The sequence below is a fragment of the Triticum aestivum genome, chromosome 3D (assembly GCF_018294505.1).
Source record: "Triticum aestivum cultivar Chinese Spring chromosome 3D, IWGSC CS RefSeq v2.1, whole genome shotgun sequence".
NCBI classification, from domain to species: Eukaryota; Viridiplantae; Streptophyta; class Magnoliopsida; order Poales; family Poaceae; genus Triticum; species Triticum aestivum.
Window position 1 is genome coordinate 160,034,362 of NC_057802.1, and position 24,469 is coordinate 160,058,830.

Below are 24,469 nucleotides of genomic sequence, written 5' to 3' on the forward strand. Positions count from 1 at the left end.
GACTGAGGCGTCGGTGTGGAGGGAACCCTAGGCGCTGGTAGTTGGGGACGACACGTGCTCACAACAATTAAGGGAAGGGGATCTGGGTTCACATTAGCTGGGGCAAATTCAGGTTCGGCGGGGGGATAACTGAACTGCTTGTGGCCTTGTAAAAATTGCATACTCGTACTCTTTCTCTTCATTTTTGTAAATCTGAACAAGTTTTCTTTGCTGTGGGACTGCGAGCAAATTTTATTGGACACTAAATCAATTAATAGATCATGAAGGAGACTTAGAGTTTACTGGCTTAGCAATGTAATCTGAGAATTAGACAAATAAATACTTGGCGGCTTGTACCTCCAGCGGCATGGCTTCTGGCTGTGTAGCGGGGCATTGTGCTTGTGCGTGTGAAGCTACTGGCCTGGCTAACTGCTGCATTCTTTCCCTCTTCTATATGGTGAATGGGCTTTTGTAATATTTTTTTTCTAGGGCTGCTTCACCCGGAGTACTATAGTAATATTTTTTGTTTTCTAGGGCAGGCTCGAGCCTGTTGAAGCCCATCTGTTGGACTCGCCGTTGCACTTAACCTCTTTATGAGCTTCCATTTGAAGCTACTGGCCTGACTACATTTATTTCTGTCACAATTCACAGGGAACATACTAAGGGGCCACACTTCTTGGGGCAACTTACCTCCATCACTGCAACCTCCCCCGGAAGGTGGCTATCCTCCGCTTCCTTTTGTCGACTGGGGTTGATTCATCACCTCTCTGAAATGTTGATCACTTAGGATGCTGTATATTTGACCGGTTATTGAAGTGTGTGAAAGAAATTTCATCAGTAACAAGTGCTTGCTTCCTGTATACAGATAGAGTTTCATCAATAACAAGTGCTTGCTTCCTGTATACAGATAGAGTTTTATTGGCAGTGAGATAGTTCTGATATGTTGAACATTTTGTACTAACCATGCAAGAAATCAACCAACATTTGTTCAGACACAAAATACATTATCCTAGGCAATGTAGGCATGAACTACATTGGAAGGCAGAGCCAGCCATCTTCATTCGAGATTGACAGGCACTCCATTTATGAATATGAAGTGATCAAATGAGATCAGATCGTCTGCATCCAAGCTGATTGGCGATTGGTCCGGGGCCACTGCAAGCAGGCGACCAGCCACCGTTCTTCTTCCACATCATCGTCGTCGAGCCTGCATCCCTTGTGCTCCAACAGAGGGTTTGGGGAGAACATCTTGGGCTGCTTCACCTCCTCTGGCACCTCCCTTGTGCCGAGACGTCCCTCGTCGGCACGACGGATGATGGCTTGCAGCAGCAGCAGGAGGGAAGCCATCTATAGATTTTTGAGGACTGCTGCTGGCTGCTTACTTTGGAATGATGGTAGCAACAATGCTGAAACCTCAGGTACATATAGTGAGCCATGTACTCAGGTGCTCGTTTTTCTTACTGGTTTCAGGTGAATTTGCATTTCTTGCAAGACATCTGTTTCGTGAGGGAGGAACTCTTTTCCTCTTCTGCTCGATCACAGAAAGCTTATGATATGTGTTATGGTTGCTGTGATGTTTTGTTAGGCTGTAGGTGAGGCGTGGTTGGTACTGATATTTTGGAAAACGCACTGCTAATTCTCTTCACCCTGTCAAATGTTTGGTCATCTAACATTTTGGTTACACTTTTAGGTGCGAAAAGGAAGATTTTTTTAACACGTACCTTGTGTGCAGATTCTTCTTTATTCTGCATATGGTTTTGGCGTGTAAATATGCTGTTGTTACCTAATCAAATTCTTCGTCCGTTGATTGGCTTGGTACAGTGCACTAGCTCGTAGATCGTGCGTCTTCATCCATTCATTGGACGTACCTGTTGTATGCTCTGCCCTAGAGAAACCTCATACAGTAGATCGTGCATCTTCATCCGTTCATTAGACTCTAGTGCTCTGGGCACGACGGAGGTATCTGTTGGTTACTGACGCAGTTTGGCCTTTGAAATCATGCATCCCAGCTTGCACTGGAGCTGATTATTTATTTTCCGATATGTTTTTTCGTGAGAGATAGAAACCAAAAGCAGCTGAGAAGAGGAGGGAAATTCAGTATCACATGCTCGATCAAAACTACACACAGTACCTGGAACAATCACGAACATAAGATTGTTATATATCTCTATATGTAAGCATGGTACTTAGGGCATCTTCAACGCCGACCCTTAAACCTCCCTAATCCGTTTGGACCACGCTGTCCGGACAGCGAAAACCATCCAACGTAAGCTTGTATCGGTCCGTGGAGTGGTTCAGACGTGATTTCTCTCGTAAACTAGAGACAAACGTTGGGGGCTTTGTGGGAGTCCGGACCGATCGCAAGCCTTGTTCTGACCGTCCTGGCCCACCAAAAACCCCACCCCCTCCAGCGCATTTTCGGTCAGTGCCGCTCTAGAGTGTTAGCGCCCGCATTCATGCCCGGCCAAAGCGGCCGCGGCCGCTCACTGTCGCCGGCATTGAAGCAACACGCCGGCCGAGAGAGCGTCCCCCGCGCGTTCAAACGACACGACGCCCGCCCATCCGTCATTCTGCCGCGCGCATTGATGGCACGCGGTTGCCGAGGCGTCTCCTCCAGCGCCACTGCCCGTTCCTCTGCCGCCCATCATTGCTATAAAAACCGGTGCCCCGGCCATAGCCGCAATCATCCACCTCAAATCACTCTCCGTACCACTACCACCATGGATCCCTCCCCCGCCAAATCTCTCTGGGACGGGCTGACGTCGGACCAGAAGGAGATGGCTGCCATTGCTACTGGCTGGCTGGCCGGAGGACAACGTCGTCCAAATGGAGGACGTCGCCACCGCCGAACCGACGCCACCCTCCTCCTCCTCCTTCGCGCCAACCTCAGGCGGTGCATTGCACCTTGATCATCGGCGAGGCCCATGCCCATTACATGGACATGGTGCCGGAGGCGCAGGTCGACGCCGCCTACAACCACCACCTCCTGTAGGAGGAGGTGCAGGCGGAGGAGCAGCTCGTTGACGGCAGGGCTGTTGCGCTTGATGCGGAGCAGGAGGCGCTGCTCAAGTCCTACCGCTTAGCCCGCGAGATCAGCCTCGCCCGATGGTGGTACAACCAGCTGGTGGCAGCCGCCTACAAGGAGAGCGATGACGCGGGAGAGGCAGTTTTTGGCGAGACCGACGACGAGGCGGGAGAGGACATCGCTGAGTCCGTGCCCCGCCACAGCGACCACGAAGCCGGCACATCCGCGGGAGCCGCCGGCAGCGAGGAAGAGTAGTGCACGGTAGGTTGCTGCCGCTCGTGTCCCAGGAAGGCCACCACTCCTCCCCTCCCGTCGACGCCAAGCTTGGTGGGCTCAACACCTATGGCCAATTAGTCGCTTGGCGGCGATGTGGAGGCGGACAACTTCACTTCCCAGGCCTCCGGAGGCGGAGCTGGAGAGCCCCGAAGCGAAAGTGGAGACGGCGAAGCTTCAGTCCTCAGGGCTGATGGCTGGACACGGGGAACGGGCGCCGGCTACCGTTTAGATTAGGTATTAATTATATCTCTAGAGCCAGAGTAGCACCGCTTTGATGTAAATGTAATGAAATCCGTAGTGTTTATATGAAATTTGGACATGTTTATATGAAATCCTTCCTTGTTTGCACGAATTTCATCCGGTTTGTTGAAAAAGAGTTTGAAATGTATGCGGCTACGGTTGGATGACGGCCTCCCACATCCATATCCGTGGACTAGTCCCCTCCTGTCCGCGGATAGATGTGAGACGAAATTTGTGGATTGCCGTTGGAGATGCCCTTACTTCCTCCGTTCCTAAATATAACTATTTCTAGAGATTTTAATATGAATTACATAGGGATTATATAGACATATTTTATAGTGTAGATTCACTCATTTTGCTCCGTATATAGTTTATATTAAAATCATAAAAAAATTATATTTAGAAACGGAGCAAGTATATCTGAGATTGGATTATGACGTATGCCGTACTCGCTTCGTGATTTCAACTATGAAACAAATTCCACAAAAAACAACAACTGTGGAACAGAACAACATTACTATTGTCCAGCCGTGGACCCCTTTTTTAGAGGTACTCTCCCTGTAAAGAAATACGAGAGGTTTATATGAGGGAGTATACTCCTACTTACCTTACCGTGTTTCATGATTTCAACCATCAGTGGTTTCACATGCAGGCGTGGGCGCGGCCTAGGGCTGGAAAGGAGCCGTCGTTTCTTATCTTCCCAGCTATCTCTTTGCTTGTTTGCAACGGGGACGGCTTTCATGCGTGGCCTACGACTCCAAAGGACCAGTCCTTTCCCAATAATTTATCCCATAATTTATTCCTAGACCTACAAAAAAATATCTTTCCCATGATACACCGCGGTCGGTTTCCTTCCTTACCAAATCGCTACGCCATATATTCTATTGGGATATTCTCCTCATATGGACTGTGAGGAGATAACCATTTGAGGTCTTTTCTAGGCAGCCCAAAAAGATGCAGAAGCCCACTATCCATTAAGGTTATGACCTAGGTGTTAAACAGTCAGGTCGTTAGCCTTAACTACAGGACTGAAAGTATCCTTATAGTCTATACCATATCTCTGCTTAAAACCTTTAGCAACAAGTCTAGCTTTATAACGATCTATAGTACCATCTGACTTTTGCTTTATTCTGAATACCCATTTGCAGTCAATTAAATTTTTACCTTAAGATGATGGTATTAGATGCCAAGTTCTATTTTTCTGAAGTGCTTGAAATTCTTCCTCCATCGCTTGCCTCCACCTTGAATCTGTAGTTGCTTCTTGGAACGTACCAGGTTCTCCTGTTGAACAAGCCAATCCAAATTTAACTTTATAATTTACAGGTTGAATTACCCATGTTGCAAGCCTGGCACGTGGTGGAGTAGGAAGCTGCTGATCTGCTGCGTTGGACCTGGGAACAGAGGATCCAGCCGACTGCTCCTGTACCGAAACAGATCCCGAAGCAGATATGGCAGCACGCGATTCCGCGGGATCTTCTGTGGCTGGTTCTGTAGTTGAGGCAGTACGAGGCGGTGCAGACGATCCTGGTGACGTGGTCGGATCGTTGTGGAGACCCGCTCTCGCGGCCAGTTGACGAGAAGGGGCCCGCTTGACCTAGACCGAGCCAAACCGAGCGGTCGGCTCGTCCCCCGCGCTCTCGGATGGACGCGTGTCGGCAGGTGTATGGCAAGCCACCTTTGGACTAGGAGAATAGCCCCTGCCGCACTCTGATCGAGGCGGCGATCCCGAAGCTGAATCAGGGGGAAACATGTCACGAGCTGGGGGACACATAAAATCTGGACCGTTTTGCCTGATTCTTGCACCGTTTTGGATCAGACTTTCTCCTGTTGCTCCTGGAGTTGTTCTTGCAGTACCACAAGCTTCATTTGCATGGTGAGAGAGATTAGTCATGTGATCAGTACAATTGTCATCCTCTTGAGAAATCCCGGTCAAATGAGGAGGAAGAAGGAGAATTTCCTTCTTCAGAAGGGCTCCGGAGTTAGGATGTAGGTGAGCAAAAGGGAAGACGGTTTCATCAAAAACAACGTCTCGAGAGATGTAGACCCGACCGGTTGGAACATCCAAACACTTGACCCCTTTGTGTTGAGCACTATAGCCTAGAAACACACACTGTTTCGAACGAAACATAAGCTTACGTGAGTTGTAAGGACGAAGGTTGGGCCAACAAGCGCAACCAAACACACGAAGTGATTGATAATTTGGTCTAGTCTTAAGAAGCCTATGCATGGGTGTGTCATTGTTGATAACACAACTGGGGAGCATGTTTATAAGATGGACGACAGTGAGAAAGGCCTCATCCCAAAACTTGAGGGGCATGGAGGCGCTAGCGAGAAGAGCAAGCCCTACCTCGAAAATATGCCTATGCTTTCGTTCGGCAGACCTGTTCTGTTGGTGTACATGCGGGCATGAAACATGATGAGAAATGCCTAAAGTTTGGAAGAATGAGTTCAGTTTCTCATACTCGCCACCCCAATCAGATTGGACAGTGAGGATTTTGCTATCAAACTGACGTTCAACAAGTGCTTGAAAATGATGAAAAACTTGGAAAACGCCAGAATGTTTTTTAAGAAGGTAAATCCAAGTGAATTTGCTATAGTCATCAATGAAGCTAACATAGTATGTATGCCTACCAACAGAGGGGGGTGTTGGTCCCCATACATCAGAAAAAATAAGTTGCAACGGCTTGGTAGATATACTAGTAGAAACAGGATATGGTAATTGATGAGACTTTGCTCTTTGACAAGAATCACATATAGTTTCAAGACTACGCTCACCAACACATGGGAGCTGATTATTTCTAAGCACTTGTTGAACAATAAGAAAAGACGAATGTCCTAAACGAGCATGCCACCGCTCCGAGGAAAGTTTGATGACGCCACAAACTTGTTTATTGAATCTTCTAAATTCGGGAATCAACGGATAGAGCCCATGCACACATCTACCTCGATAGAGAATGTTCCCTGTGACCTGATCTCGAATCAAAAAGAAATATGGGTGAAATTCTAGAAAAACTTTGTTATCAATGGCTATGCGATGAACGGAAAGAAGATTTTTCGAAGTGTCTGGCACATGTAAGACATTTCTAAGATGAATATCACGATGAGGAGTTTGAACAATTGCATGACCAACATGATTAATCGTCATACCTTCACCATTGGCATTGTGAACTTGGTCATGGCCATGATATTTCTCGTGCATCGTCACCTTCTCAAGCTCGTTGGTGATGTGGTTGGTGGCGCCGGAGTCAACATACCTATTCGTGTCAACTCCATATGAGGTGTCTGCAGCTGCTGCAATTTTTTTCGTTGATAATTGTTTTCGGCGTAACGCCAATCACAATCCTTTGCAATATGATTAGTTTTTTTTATAGATTTGGCACTTATTCTCATACTCTTCATAACCTTGAAAGGGGCGGCCTCTGTTGTTGTTGTAGTAGGGCCGGCGTTGATGGTTGTTGCCGCCGGCATTCTGGTAGTGGCCACCGCCACCACCACCGCCGTTCTGGTAGCCGCCGCCACCGTCGCCATGCTGGTAGCCGCCGCCGGCGGCTTGCTGGTACTGGCCGCCGCCACCACCGCCGCTGTTCTGATAGTAGCCGCCGCTACCACCATTGCCACCGCCGCCGCCACGGTAGCCCCCACTACTGCCTCCCTTCGTGGAGTTCCTGTAGTTCTTGGCAGGGCCACCGCCACCTCGTGAGGCCACATTAGCAGAAGATTTGAAGGCTCCAGCCCCTGTACCATTGAACATCTCAAGGCGCTGATCAAAATTGGAGACCATGCCAAGGAGTTCGTCCACGGTGAGGGGTTCAGTGCGGACATCAAGAGCCGAGATCAGTGGCTGATAGTCCATGTCAAGTGCGCCGGTGATGAAGGAGATGAGCTCGTCTTCGGTGATGGGTTTGCCGGCCGCGGCCAGCTCGTCTGACAGAGATCTCATCTGTCCAAAGAAAGCCGCATCACTCTGGGAGCCTTTCTGGGCGTTGGAGAGTGCTTGGCGACAGTTGTTGATACGAGAACGAGAGTGTGCAGAGAACATATTTGCTAGGGCTGACCAGATAGCATGGGATGTTTCGAGTGAAGCTACCTAAACTAGTACTTCTTTGGATAGATTTCGAAGGAGGTAGGCCACAATCTGCTGATCCTGGATCAGCCATGGGTTATAGGCAGGATTGGAGGCAATCTGGTCTTTCCCTTCGGAGGTTTTGGTGGTGATGGTTTTGGATGGTTCAGGGATAGATTGATCGATGTACCCATATAGTCCCGCCCCCATGATCTGGGAACGAGCTTGGGCTCGCCATAGGACATAGTTGGTTCGAGAGAGAGGCTCGGAGGTATTGTTCTTGAGGCCGGTGGACATGGTGGTGGCAGATGGGTTTTGCGGGTGTAGCAGCGAGGAAGGAGATGGCTAGACATAGGGGAAGAAGATGGCTCTGATACCATGTCAAAAGTGTTGAAGAGTCTCTACCCCCAACATAGGGGCCGCATGTGTATATATTGATTGATGCGTGATGTACAAGATGGTTCGGTTGGTAACCGCAAGAGATACAGGAGGGAGAGATAGAGATAAACAACAGATGAAGATAAATAGAATCTAATCTCTATCCTAACCCAACGCACAAGTCATGGTGCAGGCTAACGACCTGACTGTTTAACACTAGGGTCATTTTGGACTTTGCACGTAAGTGGATGGGGATGCTTTACCCTCCATCCAGCAGCCACCAAGAGTGACGAAAATCAGTTCATCCTCCAAGAGAGAAGAAAAAAAACCAAGAGAGAAAGGAAAGAAAAGGAAGATTCAAAGAAGAAGCAAAGGAAGCTCCTTCCCAAGATTGTGATGGTCCAGATCCACTATCTTGTCTCCTTCAAGCTCCAGTTCCACCATCTTTGGTGAGATTGTTCCAATCCCTAGTCCTGAGCTCCAAATCTTATTGTGTTCATCCAAGATTCAGAAATCTTGATATATGAGATCCTCTAGTGCTATCTAGAGAAGAACTATTGTATCCCACATTTGATAATAGTGGAAGAGGATTTGGGTGGCTTCGGCCCGTGGTTTTCCCCTCAAGCTGGGGGGTTTTCCACGTAAAAAATTTGGTGTCTCTTTGTTGATGCTTCATGCTGTCCAGAAACTTACTCCTACCACAAGATACTTGGCTGAGGAGTGTCTTGCCTGCTGAGTAACATATTTTGCCTCCATATATGCTGCTGCATATGTTTTCTTCCATGCTAAGCAACGATTCTTGAGTTAGTACATGATGTGGTGCTGAGATTACTTTGTTTCCGCTGCAGTTTTCAGTTAATCACAAGTGCATTTGTGTGCTAATTCCCAGCAGAGTGGCATCAAAGCCTTGGTTGCTTAGAAGGTTGCAAATACCAGTTGCTTGATTGTTGCTGGAAGTGCTGCTCACAATGGCTTTGAAAGAAAGTGCTACTAGAAGTGGCATGATAAAACTTGATTCTTCCAATTATTCATTATGGAAGCCCACGATGGAAGACATGCTTTATTGCAAGGATTTGTATGAGCCAATTGTGAAAGACAAGATACTCACCGATGTCATTGAGGAAGAATGAAGAGTGTTACACAGAAAAGCAGTAGGTATGATTCGGTTGTACATTAAGCACAATATATTCCACCATGTTGCAAATGACACAAATGCGTATGAGATGTGGCAGAAGTTGGAGTCTATGCATGAGAGGAAGACATCAATGAACAAGGCCTCGTGATCAAAAGACTTGCAAAGCTGTTGGGGAACGCGGTATTTCAAAAAATTCCTACGATAACGCAAGATCTATCTAGGAGATGCATAGCAACGAGACGGGAGAGTGTGTCCACGTACCCTCGTAGACCGATAGCGGAAGCGTTTAGTAACGCGGTTGATGTAGTCGAACGTCTTCACGATCCAACCGATCCAAGTACCGAACATACGGCACCTCCGTGTTCAACACATGTTCAGCACGATGACGTCCCTCGAGCTCTTGATCCAGTTGAGGACGAGGGAGAGTTCCGTCAGCATGATGGCGTGGCGACGGTGTTGATGAAGTTACCGGCGCAGGGCTTCGCCTAAGCACTACGGCGATATGACCAAGGTGTGTAACTGTGGAGGGGGCACCGCACACGGCTAAGAGAAGACTTGGTGTGCTATTGGGGTGCCCCCTGGCCACGTATATAAAGGAGGGAGGGAGAGAGGAGGCCGGCCAGGTTGGGCGCGCCAGGGGGGAGTCCTACTTGGACTCCTAGTCCAAGTAGGATTCGCCCCCCCCTTTTCCTTTCTTCCACCGGAGGGAAAGGAGGAGGGGAGAAGGAGAAGGAAGGAGGGGGCCGCGCCCCCACCCCTTGTCCAATTCGGTTTGGGCAGGAGGGGGAGGCGCGCACCACCTCAGGGCCCTTCTTCCCTCTCTCCACTAAAGCCCACTAAGGCCCATTAACTTCCCCGGGGGGTTCCGGTAACCTCCCGGTACTCCAGAAAAATGCCCGAACCACTCGGAACCATTCCGATGTCCAAATGCAAACTTCCAATACATGAATCTTTACCTCTTGACCATTTCGAGACTCCTCATCATGTCCGTGATCTCATCTGGGAATCCGAACAAACTTTGGTTCATCAAATCACATAACTCATACTACAAATCGTCATCGAACGTTAAGCGTGCAGACCCTACGGGTTCGAGAACTATGTAGACATGACCGAGACACATCTCCGGTCAATAACCAATAGCGGAACTTGGATGCTCATATTGGCTCCTACATATTCTACGAAGATCTTTATCGGTCAAAGCGCATAACAACATACATCATTCCCTTTGTCATCGGTATGTTACTTGCCTGAGATTCGATCGTCAGTATCATCATACCTAGTTCAATCTCGTTACCGGCAAGTCTCTTTACTCGTTCCGTAATGCATCATCCCGCAACTAACTCATTTGTCACATTGCTTGCAAGGCTTATAGTGATGTGCATTACTGAGAGGGCCCAGAGATACCTCTCCGATACTCGGAGTGACAAATCCTAATCTCGATCTATGCCAACCCAACAAACACCATTGGAGACACCTGTAGAGCATATTTATAATCACCCAGTTACGTTGTGACACTTGATAGCACACAAGGTGTTCTCCGGTATTCTGGAGTTGCATAATCTCATAGTCAAAGGAACATGTATAAGTCATGATGAAAGCAATAGCAATAAAACTAAAGTATCATTATGCTAAGCTAACGGATGGGTCTTGTCCATCACATCATTCTCTTATGATGTGATCCCGTTAATCAAATGACAACACATGTCTATGGTCAGTAAACTTAACCATCTTTGATTAACGAGCTAGTCTAGTAGAGGCATAGTAGGGATACTCTGTTTGTGTATGTATTCACACATGTACTAAGTTTCCGGTTAATGCAATTCTAGCATGAATAATAAACATTTATCATGATATAAGGAAATATAAATAACAACTTTATTATTGCCTCTAGGGCATATTTCCTTCAGTCTTCCACTTGCACAAGAGTCAATAACCTAGTTCACATCGTCATGTGATTTAACACCAGTAGTTCACATCTTTTTGTGATTAGTTCTCATCTCCATGTGACTAATACCCAAAGGGTTTATTAGAGTCAATAATCTAGTTCACATTGCTAGGTGATTAACACCAATAGTTCACATCTTTATGTGATTAGTTCTCATCTCCATGTGACTAATACCCAAAGAGTTTACTAGAGTCAATAATCTAGTTCACATTGCTATGTGAATAACACCCAAAGAGTGATCATGTTTTGCTTGCGAGAGAAGTTTAATCAACGGGTCTGCCACATTCAGAGCCGTATGTATTTTGCAAATTTTCTATGCCTACAATGCTCTGCATGGAGCTACTCTAGCTAATCGCTCCCACTTTCAATATGTATCCAGATTGAGACTTAGAGTCATCCCGATCAGTGTCAAAGCTTGCATTGACGTAACCCTTTACGACGAGCTTTTTGTCACCTCCATAACCGAGAAACATGTCCTTATTCCACTAAGGATAATTTTGACCGCTATCCAGTGATCCACTCCTGGATCACTATTATACCCTCTTGCCAAACTCATGGTGAGGTACACAATAGGTCTGGTACACATCATAGCATACTTTATATAACCTCTGACTGAGGCATAGGGAATGCCTTTTCATTCTCTTTCTATTTTCTGCCGTGGTCGGGTTTTGAGTTTTTACTCAACTTCATACCTTACAACTCAGGCAAGAACTCCTTCTTTGACTGATCCATTTTGAACTCCTTCAAAATCTTATCAAGGTATGTACTTCATCGAAAGTCTTATCAAGCGTCTTGATCTATCTTTATAGATCTTGATGCCCAATATGTAGGTAGCTTCACTGAGGTCTTTCATTGAAAATTTCTTATTAAAGTATCCTTTTATGCTATCCAGAAATTTTATATTATTTCCAATCAACAATATGTCATCCACATATAATATCAGAAATGCTACAGAGCTCCCACTCACTTTCTTGTAAATACAGGCTTCTCCAAAAGTCTGTATAAAACCATATGCTTTGATCACATTATCAAAGCGTATATTCCAACTCCGAGAGGCTTGCACCAGTCCATAGATGGATCGCTGGAGCTTGCACACTTTGTTAGCACCTTTAGGATTGACAAAACCTTCTGGTTGCATCATATACAACTCTTCTGTAAGAAATGCATTAAGGAATGCAATTTTGACATCCATTTGCCAGATTTCATAAAATGTGGCAATTGCAAACATAATTCGGACAGACTTAAACATCGCTACGAGTGACAAAATCTCATCGTAGTCAACACCTTGAACTTGTCGAAAACTTTTGCGACAATTCGAGCTTTGTAGATAGTAACACTACTATCAGCGTCCGTCTTCCTCTTGAAGATCCATTTATTCTCTATGGCTTGCCGATCATTGGGCAAGTCAACCAAAGTCCACACTTTGTTCTCATACATGGATCCCATCTCAGATTTCATGGTCTCAAGCCATTTCGCAGAATCTGGGCTCATCATCGCTTCCTCATAGTTCGTAGGTTTGTCATGGTCTAGTAACTGAAGGGAATATGCCCTAGAGGCAATAATAAAGTTGTTATTTATATTTCCTTATATCATGATAAATGTTTATTATTCATGCTAGAATTGTATTAACCGGAAACTTAGTACATGTGTGAATACATAGACAAACTAAGTGTCACTAGTATGCCTCTACTTGACTAGCTCGTTAATCAAAGATGGTTAAGTTTCCTAGCCATGGACATGAGTTGTCATTTGATTAACGGGATCACATCATTAGAGAATGATGTGATTGACTTGACCCATCCATTAGCTTAGCACGATGATCGTTTAGTTTGTTGCAATTGCTTTCTTCATAACTTATACATGTTCCTATGACTATGAGATTATGCAACTCCCGAATACCGGAGGAACACTTAGTGTGCTATCAAACATCACAACGTAACTGGGTGATTATAAAGATGCTCTATAGGTGTCTACGATGGTGTTTGTTGAGTTGGCATGGACTGAGATTAGGATTTGTCACTCCGATTGTCGGAGAGGTATCTCTGGGCCCTCTCGGTAATGCACATCACTATAAGCCTTGCAAGAAATGTGACTAATGAGTTCGTTACGGGATGATGCATTACGAAACGAGTAAAGAGACTTGCTGGTAACGAGATTGTACTAGGTATTGAGATACCGACGATCGAATCTCGGGCAAGTAACATACCGATGACAAAGGGAACAACGTATGTTGTTATGTGGTTTGACCGATAAAGATCTTCGTAGAATATGTAGGAACCAATATGAGCATCCAGGTTCCGCTATTGGTTATTGACCGGAGATGAGTCTCGGTCATGTCTACATAGTTCTCGAACCCGTAGGGTCCGCACGCTTAACGTTCGATGACGATCGGTATTATGAGTTTATTTGTTTTGGTGTACCGAAGGTTGTTCAGAGTCCCGGATGTGATCACGGACATGAATAGGCAAAATGGTCGAGACATAAAGGTCGATATATTGGAAGGCTCTGTTTGGACATCGGAATGGTTCCGGGTGAGTTTGGGCATTTACTGGAGTATCGGGGGTTATCGGAACCCCCCGGGGAGTCATTGGGCCTTAATGGGCCTTAGTGGGAGAGAGGAGGAGGCGGCAATGGTGGGGGCGCCCCCCAAGCCTAATCCGAATTGGGAGGGGGGCCGGGCCCCCTTTTCCTTCTCTCCCTCTCCCTCTTCCTTCTTCTCCTACTCCAACTAGGGAAGGGGGGGAATCCTACTCCCACCGGGAGTAGGACTCCCCCTTGTGCGTGCCATGGAGAGGGCCGGACCTCCCCTCCTCCACTCCTTTATATACGGGGGAGGGGGGCACCCCATAGACACACAAGTTGATTGTTTAGCCGTGTGCGGTGCCCCCTCCACAGATTTCTACCTCGGTCATATCGTTGCAGAGCTTAGGCGAAGTCCCGTGCCGGTAGCTTCATCATCACCGTCACCACGCCATCGTGCTGACGAAACTCTCCCTCGGCCTCAGCTGGATCTAGAGTTCGTGGGACGTCACCGAGCTAAATGTGTGCAGATCGCGGAGGTGTCGTACCTTCGGTGCTAGGATCGGTCGGATCGTGAAGACGTACGAGTACATCAACCGCGTTGTCATAACGCTTCCGCTTTCAGTCTACGAGGGTACGTAGACAACACTCTCCCCTCTCGTGGCTATGCATCACCTAGATGGATCTTGCGTGTGCGTATGATTTTTTTTTGAAATTACCGCGTTCCCCAACAGTGGCACCCGAGCCAGGTCTATGCGTAGATGTTATATGCACGAGTGGAACACAAAGAGTTGTGGGCGATAATAGTCATACTGCTTACCAGCATGTCATACTTTGATTCAGTAGTATTGTTGGATGAAGCGACTCAGACCGACATTATGCGTAAGCTTACGCGAGACTGGTTCTACCGACGTGCTTCACACATAGGTGGCTAGTGGGTGTCTGTTTCTCCAACTTTAGTTGAATCGAGTGTGACTACGCCCGGTCCTTGTTGAAGGTTAAAACAGCAAACTTGACGAAAAATCATTGTGGTTTTGATGCGTAGGTAAGAACGGTTCTTGCTAAGCCTGTAGCAGCCACGTAAAACTTGCAACAACAAAGTAGAGGACCTCTAACTTGTTTTGCAGGGCATGTTGTGATGTGATATGGTCAAGACGTGATTATATAAATTGTTGTATGAGATAATCATGTTTTGTAACACAGTTATCGGCAACTGGCAGGAGCCATATGGTTGTCGCTTTATTGTATGAAATGCAATCACCATGTAATTGCTTTAGTTTATCACTAAGCGGTAGCGATAGTCATAGAAGCAATAGTTGGCGAGACGACAACGATGCTTCGATGGAGATCAAGGTGTCAAGCCGGTGATGATGGTGATCATGACGGTGCTTTGGAGATGGAGATCAAAGGCACAAGATGATGATTGCCATATCATATCACTTATATTGATTGCATGTGATGTTTATCCTTTATGCATCTTATTTTGCTTAGTTCGGCGGTAGCATTATAAGATGATCTCTCACTAAATTTTAATGTACAAGTGTTCTCCCTGAGTATGCACCGTTGCTACAGTTCGTCGTGCCGAGACACCACGTGATGATCGGGTGTGATAAGCTCTACGCACATACAACGGGTGCAAGCCAGTTTTGCACACGCAGAATACTCGGGTTAAACTTGACGAGCCTAGCATATGCAGATATGGCCTCGGAACACTGAGACCGAAAGGTCGAGCGTGAATCATATAGTAGATATGATCAACATAGTGATGTTCACCATTGAAAACTACTCCATCTCACGTGATGATCGGACATGGTTTAGTTGATATGGATCACGTGATCACTTAGATGATTAGAGGGATGTCTATCTAAGCTGGAGTTCTTAAGTAATATGATTAATTGAACTTTAATTTATCATGAACTTAGTACCTGATAGTATTTTGCATGTCTATGTTGTTGTAGATAAATGGCCCGTGCTGTTGTTCCGTTGAATTTTAATGCGTTCCTAGAGAATGCTAAGTTGAAAGATGATGGTAGCAATTACACGGACTGGGTCCGTAACTTGAGGATTATCCTCATTGCTGCATAGAAGAATTACGTCCTGGAAGCACCGCTAGGTGCCAAACCCGCTGCAGGAGCAACGCCAGATGTTATGAACGTCTGGCAGAGCAAAGCTGATGACTACTTGATAGTTCAGTGTGCCATGCTAATGGCTTAGAACCGGGACTTCAACGACGTTTTGAATGTCATGGAGCATATGCGATGTTCCAGGAGTTGAAGTTAATATTTCAAGCAAATGGCCGGATTGAGAGATATGAAGTCTCCAATAAGTTCTATAGCTACAAAATGGAGGAGAATAGTTCTGTCAGTGAACATATACTCAGAATGTCTGGGTACCACAACCACTTTACTCAACTGGGAGTTAATCTTCCTGATGATAGTGTCATTGACAGAGTTCTTCAATCACTACCACCAAGCTACAAAAGCTTCATGATGAACTATAATATGCAAGGGATGGATAAGACAATTCCCGAGCTCTTCGCAATGCTAAAGGCTGCGGAGGTAGAAATCAAGAAGGAGCATCAAGTGTTGATGGTTAACAAGACCACCAGTTTCAAGAAAAGGGGCAAAGGGGAGAAGGGGAACTTCAAGAAGAATGGCAAACAAGTTGTTGCTCAAGTGAAGAAGCCCAAATCTGGACCTAAGACTGAGACTGAGTGCTTCTACTGCAAAGGGACTGGTCACTGGAAGCGGAACTGCCCCAAGTATTTGGCGGAGAAGAAGGATGGCAAAGTGAACGGTATATTTGATATACATGTTATTGATGTGTACTTAACTAATGCTCGCAGTAGCGCCTGGGTATTTGATACTGGTTCTGTTGCTAATATTTGCAACTCGAAACAGGGGCTACGGATTAAGTGAAGATTGGCTAAGGACGAGGTGACGATGCGCGTGGGTAATGTTTCCAAAGTCGATGTGATCGCTGTCGGCGCGCTACCTCTACATGTACCTTCGGGATTAGTTTTAGACCTAAATAATTGTTATTTGGTGCCAGCGTTGAGCATGAACATTATATCTGGATCTTGTTTGATGCGAGACGGTTATTCATTTAAATCAGTGAATAATGGTTGTTCTATTTATATGAGTAATATCTTTTATGGTCATGCACCCTCGATGAGTGGTCTATTTTTACTAAATCTTGATAGTAGTGATACACATGTTCATAGTATTGAAGCCAAAAGATATAAGTTTAATAATGATAGTGCAACTTATTTGTGGCGCTGCTGTTTAGGTCATATTGGTGTAAAGCGCATGAAGAAACTTCATGCTGATGGGCTTTTGGAATCACTTGATTATGAATCACTCGATGCTTGCGAACCATGCCTCATGGGCACGATGACTAAGACTCCGTTCTCCGGAACAATGGAGCGAGAAACAGACTTGTTGTAAATAATACATATTGATGTATGCGGTCCGATGAGTGTTGATGCTCGCGGCGGGTATCGTTATTTTTTGACCTTCACAGATGATTTGAGCAGATATGGGTATATCTACTTGATGAAACATAAGTCTGAAACATTTGAAAAGTTCAAAGAATTTCAGAGTGAAGTGGAAAAATCATCATAACAAGAAAATAAAGTTTCTACGATCTGATCGTGGAGGAGAATATTTGAGTTACGAGTTTGGTCTTCATTTGAAACAATGCGGAATAGTTTCGCAACTCACGCCACCTGGAACACCACAGCGTAATGGTGTGTCCGAACATCGTAATCGTACTTTACTTGATATATATGGTGCGATCTATGATGTCTCTTACTGATTTACCGCTATCGTTTTGGGGTTATGCTTTAGAGACGGCTGCATTCACGTTAAATAGGGCACCATCTAAATCCGTTGAGACGACACCTTATGAACTATGGTTTGGCAAGAAACCCAAGTTGTCGTTTCTTAAAGTTTGGGGCTGCGATGCTTATGTGAAAAAGCTTCAACCTGATAAGCTCGAACCCAAATCGGAGAAATGTGTCTTCATAGGATACCCAAAGGAGACTGTTGGGTACACCTTCTATCACAGATCCAAAGGCAAGATATTCGTTGCTAAGAATGGATCCTTTCTAGAGAAGGAGTTTCTCTCGAAAGAAGTGAGTGGGAGGAAAGTAGAACTTGATGAGGTAATTGTACCTTCTCCCGAGTTGGAAAGTAGTACATCACAGAAGTCAGTTCCAGTGATTCCTACACCAACTAGTGAGGAAGCTAATGATGATGATCATGAAACTTCTGATCAAGTTACTACCGAACCTCGTAGGTCAACCAGAGTAAGATCCGCACCAGAGTGGTACGGTAATCCTATTCTGGAGGTCATGTTACTTGACCATGACGAACCTACGAACTATGAGGAAGCGATGATGAGCCCAGATTCTGCAAAATGGCTTGAGGCCATGAAATCTAAGATGGGATCCATGTATGAGAACAAAGTGTGGACTTTGGTTGACTTGCCCGATGATCGGCAAGCCATAGAGAATAAATGGATCTTCAAGAAGAAGACTGACGCTGACAGTAATGTTACTGTCTACAAAGCTCGACTTGTTGCGAAAGGTTTTCGACAAGTTCAAGGAGTTGACTACGATGAGACCTTCTCACCTGTAGCGATGCTTAAGTCCGTCCGAATCATGTTAGCAATTGCCGCATTTTATGATTATGAAATTTGGCAAATGGATGTCAAAACTGCATTCCTTAATGGATATCTTAAAGAAGAGTTGTATATGATGCAACCAGAAGGTTTTGTCGATCCAAAAGGTGCTAACAAAGTGTGTAAGCTCCAGCGATCCATTTATGGACTGGTGCAAGCATCTCGGAGTTGGAATATACGCTTTGATAGTGTGATCAAAGCATATGGTTTTATACAGACTTTTGGAGAAGCCTGTATTTACAAGAAAGTGAGTGGGAGCTCTGTAGCATTTCTGATATTATATGTGGATGACATATTGTTGATCGGAAATGATACTGAATTTCTGAATAGCATAAAAGGATACTTGAATAAGAATTTTTCAATGAAAGACCTCGGTGAAGCTGCTTATATATTGGGCATCAAGATCTATAGAGATAGATCAAGACGCTTAATTGGACTTTCACAAAGCACATACCTTGATAAAGTTTTGAAGAAGTTCAAAATGGATCAAGCAAAGAAAGGGTTCTTGCCTGTGTTACAAGGTGTGAAGTTGAGTCAGACTCAATGCCCGACCACTGCAGAAGATAGAGAGAAAATGAAAGTCATTCCCTATGCTTCAGCCATAGGTTCTATCATGTATGCAATGCTGTGTACCAGACCTGATGTGTGCCTTGCTATTAGTTTAGCAGGGAGGTACCAAAGTAATCCAGGAGTGGATCACTGGACAACGGTCAAGAACATCCTGAAATACCTGAAAAGGACTAAGGATATGTTTCTCGTTTATGGAGGTGACAAAGAGCTCGTCGTAAACGGTTACGTCGATGCAAGCTTTGACACTGATCCGGATGACTCTAAGTCACAAACCGGATACGTATTTTTATTGAATGGTGGAGCTGTCAGTTGGTGCAGTTCCAAGCAGAGCGTCGTGGCGGGATCTACGTGTGAAGCGGAGTACATAGCTGCTTCGGAAGCAGCAAATGAAGGAGTCTGGATGAAGGAGTTCATATCCGATCTAGGTGTCATACCTAGTGCATCGGGTCCAATGAAAATCTTTTGTGACAATACTGGTGCAATTGCCTTGGCAAAGGAATCCATATTTCACAAGAGAACCAAGCACATCAAGAGACGCTTCAATTCCATCCGCGATCAAGTCAAGGAGGGAGACATAGAGATTTGCAAGATACATACGGATCTGAATGTTGCAGACCCGTTGACTAAGCCTCTCTCACGAGCAAAACATGATCAGCACCAAGACTCCATGGGTGTTAGAATCATTACTATGTAATCTAGATTATTGACTCTAGTGCAAGTGGGAGACTGAAGGAAATATGCCCTAGAGGCAATAATAAAGTTGTTATTTATATTTCCTTATATCATGATAAATGTTTATTATTCATGCTAGAATTGTATTAACCGGAAACTTAGTACATGTGTGAATACATAGACAAACTGAGTGTCACTAGTATGCCTCTACTTGACTAGCTCGTTAATCAAAGATGGTTAAGTTTCCTAGCTATGGACATGAGTTGTCATTTGATTAATGGTATCACATCATTAGAGAATGATGTGATTGACTTGACCCATCTGTTAGCTTAGCACGATGATCGTTTAGTTTGTTGCTATTGCTTTCTTCATAACTTATACATGTTCCTATGACTATGAGATTATGCAACTCCCGAATACCGGAGGAACACCTAGTGTGCTACCAAACGTCACAACATAACTGGGTGATTATAAAGATGCTCTACAGGTGTCTCCAATGGTGTTTGTTGAGTTGGCATAGATCGAGATTAGGATTTGTCACTCCGGTTGTCAGAGAGGTATCTCTGGGCCCTCTCGGTAATGCACATCACTATAAGCCTTATAAAGCAATGTGACTAATGAGTTAGTTACGGGATGATGCATTACAGAACGAGTAAAGAGACTTGCCGGTAATGAGATTGAACTAGGTATTGAGATACCGATGATCGAATCTCGGGCAAGTAACATACCGATGACAAAGGGAACAACGTATGTTGTTATGCGGTTTGACCGATAAAGATCTTCGTAGAATATGTAGGAACCAATATGAGCATCTAGGTTCCGCTATTTTTTATTGACCGGAGATGAGTCTCGGTCATGTCTACATAGTTCTCGAACCCGTTGGGTCCGCACGCTGAACGTTCGAGGACGATCGGTATTATGAGTTTATGTGTTTTGATGTACCGAATGTTTTTCGAAGTCTCAGATGTGATCATGGACATGACGAGGAGTCTCGAAATGGTCGAGACATAAAGATCGATATACTGGAAGGCTATGTTTGGACATCGGAATGGTTCCGGGTGAGTTCGGGCATTTATCGGAGTACTTGGGGGGTTACCGGAACCCCCCGGGGAGTCATTGGGCCTTAATGGGCCTTTGTGGGAGAGGAGGAGGCGGCCAAGGTGGGGACGCGCCCCCCAAGCCCAATCCGAATTGGGATAGGGGCCGACCCCCCTTTCCTTCTCTCCCTCTCCCTCTTCCTTCTTCTCCTACTCCAACTAGGGAAGGGGGGGAATCCTACTCCCACTGGGAGTAGGACTCCCCCTTGGGCGCGCCATGGAGAGGGCCGGCCCTCCCCTCCTCCACTCCTTTATATACGGGGGAGGGGGGCACCCCATAGACACACAAGTTGATTGGTTAGCCGTGTGCGGTGCCCCCCTCCATAGATTTCCACCTCGGTCATATCGCTGCAGTGCTTAGGTGAAGCCCTGCGCCGGTAGCTTCATCATCACCGTCACCACGCCGTCGTGCTGACGAAACTCTCCCTCGGCCTCAGCTGGATCTAGAGTTCGTGGGACGTCACCGAGCTGAACATGTGTAGATCGTGGAGGTGCTGTACCTTCGGTGCTAGGATCGGTCGGATCGTGAGGACGTACGACTACATCAACCGCGTTGTCATAACGCTTCCGCTTTCGGTCTATGAGGGTACATAGACAACACTCTCCCCTCTCGTTGCTATGCATCACCTAGATGGATCTTGCGGTGCGTAGGTATTTTTTTTTGAAATTACTGCGTTCCCCAACAGTAACATGACTTCCAGAACAGGATTATCGTACCACTCTAGTGCGGAACGTACTCGGGTTGACCTAGGAGGTTCGGTAGTAACTTGATCTAAAGTTTCATGATCATCATCATTACCTTCCTCTCTAGTTGGTGTAGGCATCACGGGAACGGATTTCACTAATGTGCTACTTTCCAATTCGAGAGAAGGTACAATTACCTCATCAAGTTTCTACTTTCCTCCCACTCACTTCTTTCGAGAGAAACTCCTTCTCTAGAAAGGATCCATTCTTAGCAACAAATGTCTTGCCTTCGGATCTGTGATAGAAGGTGTACCCAACAATTTCTTTTAGGTATCCTATGAAGACACATTTCTCCGACTTGGGTTCGAGCTTATCGGGCTGAAGCTTTTTCACATAAGCATCGCAACCCCAACTTTAAGAAACGATAGCTTAGGTTTCTTGCTAAACCATAGTTCATATGGTGTCGTCTCAATGGATTTAGATGGTGCCCTATTTAACGTGAATGTAGCTGTCTCTAATGCATAACCCCAAAATGATAGTGGTAAATCGGTAAGAGACATCATAGATCGCACCATATCCAATAAAGTACGGTTACGACGTTCGGACACACCATTATGCAATGGTGTTCCAGGTGGCATATCTTTGTGAAGCTATTCCACATTGTTTTAATTGAAGGCCAAACTCGTAACTCAAATATTCGCCTCCGTGATCAGATCGTAGAAACTTTATTTTCTTGTTACGATGATTTTCCACTTCACTCTGAAATTCTTTGAACCTTTCAAATGTTTTAGACTTATGTTTCATTAAGTAGATATACCCATATCTGCTCAAATCATCTGTGAAGGTCAGAAAATAACGATACCCGCCGCGAGCCTCAACACTCATCGGACCACATACATCGGTATGTATTTATTTCCAGTAAGTCAGTTGCTCGCTCCATTGTTCCTGGAGAACGGATTCTTAGTCATCTTGCCCATGAGGCATGGTTCGCAAGCATCAAGTGATTCCAAATGCCCATCAACATGGAGTTTCTTCATGCGCTTTACACCAATATGACCTAAACGGCAGTGCCACAGATAAGTTGCACTATCATTATTAACTTTGCATCTTTTGGCATCAATATTATGTGTGTCACTGTGATCGAGATTCAGTAAACCATTTACATTGGATGTAAGACCATAGAAGGTTTATTCATGTAAACAGAACAACAATTATTCTCTGACTTAAATGAATAACCGTATCGCAATAAACATGATCCAATCATATTTATGCTCAACACAAACACCAAATAACATTTATTTAGTTCCAATACTAATCCCGAAGGTAGAGGGAGTATGCGATGGTGATCTTATCAACCTTGGAATCATTTCCAACACACATCGTCACCTCGCCCTCAACTAGTCTTTGTTCATTTTGTAATTCCTGTTTCGAGTTACTAATCTTAGCAACTGAACCGGTATCAAATACCCTGGGGTCACTATGACCACTAGTAAAATACACATCAATAACATGTATATCAAATATACCTTTGTTCACTTTGCCACCCTTCTTATCCGCCAATTATTTGGGGTAGTTCCGCTTCCAGTGGTCATTCCCTTTGCAGTAGAAGCACTCAATTTCAGGCTTAGGTCTAGCTTTGGGCTTCTTCACGGGAGTGGCAACTTGCTTGCCATTCTGTCTTGAAGTTCCCTTTCTTTTCCTTCGACCCTTTTTCTTGAAACTAGTGGTCTTGTTAACCATCAACACTTGATGTTCTTTCTTGATTTCTACCTTTGCCAATTTTAGCATCGCGAAGAGCTCGGGAATCGTTTTCGTCATCCCTTGCATATTATAGTTCATCACGAAGTTCTAGTAACTTGGTGATAGTGACTAGAGAACTCTGTCAATCACTATCTTATCTGGAAGATTAACTCCCACTTGATTCAAGCGATTGTAGTACTCAGACATTCTGAGCACATGCTCACTGGTTGAGCTATTCTCCTCCATCTTGTAGGCAAAGTACTTGTCAGAGGTCTCATACCTCTCAACACGAACATGAGTCTGAAATACCAATTTCAACTCTTGGAACATCTCATATGCTCCGTGGCATTCAAAACATTTTGAAGTCTTGGTTCTAAGCCGTAAAGCATGGCGCACTAAACTATCAAGTAGTCATCATACCGAGCTTGCCAAACGTTCATAACGTCTGCATCTGCTCCTGCAATGGGTCCATCACCTAGCAGTGCATCAAGGACATAATTCTTCTGTGTAGCAATGAGGATAATCCTCAGATCACGGACCCAGTACGCATCATTGCTACTATCATCTTTCAACTTAGTTTTCTCTAGGAACATATCATAAATAAAACGGGGAAGCTATACGCGAGCTATTGATCTTCAACATAGATATGCAAATACTATCAGGACTAAGTTCATGATAAATTAAAGTTCAATTAATCATATTAATTAAGAACTCCCACTTAGATAGACATCCCTCTAGTCATCTAAATGATCACGTGATCCAAATCAACTAAACTATGTCCGATCGTCACGTGAGATGGAGTAGTTTTCAATGGTGAACATCACCATGTTGATCATATCTACTTTATGATTCACGTTCGACCTTTCGGTCTCAGTGTTCCGAGGCCATATCTGCATATGCTAGGCTCGTCAAGTTTAACCCGAGTATTCTGCGTGTGCAAAACTGGCTTGCACCCGTTGTATGTGAACGTAGAGCTTATCACACCCGATCATCACGTGGTGTCTCGGCATGACGAACTGTAGCAATGGTGCATACTCAGGGAGAACACTTATACCTTGAAATTTAGTGAGGGATCATCTTATAATGCTACCACCTTCTAAGCAAAATATGATGCATAAAGGATAAACATCACATGCAATCAAAATACGTGACATGGTATGGCCATCATCATCTTGTGACTTTGATCTCCATCTCCAAAGCACCGTCATGATCTCCATCGTCACCGGCTTGACACCTTGATCTCCATCGTAGCGTTGTTGTCGTCTCGCCTAATATTGCTTCCACGACTATCGCTACTGCTTAGTGATAAAGTAAAGCAATTACATGGCGATTGCATTTCATACAATAAAGCGACAACCATAAGGCTCCTGCCAGTTGCCGATAACGATTACAAAACATGATCATCTCATACAACAATTTATATCTCATCACATCTTGACCATATCACATCACAACATGCCCT

General features: G+C 45.0%; 1 protein-coding gene across 1 annotated transcript in view; it reads left to right on the plus strand.

Annotated features, from left to right (window-relative positions):
- Window positions 1-927, plus strand: part of LOC123078026 (zinc finger CCCH domain-containing protein 3) — a 3,364-nt gene extending 2,437 nt beyond the window's left edge. Inside the window, exon 5 of the mRNA XM_044500410.1 lies at window positions 631-927. Coding sequence (XP_044356345.1) covers window positions 631-734 — 104 coding nt within the window. The 3' untranslated portion in view covers window positions 735-927. The remainder of the gene's footprint in view (window positions 1-630) is intronic.
- The last annotated feature ends 23,542 nt before the right edge of the window (window positions 928-24,469 follow it).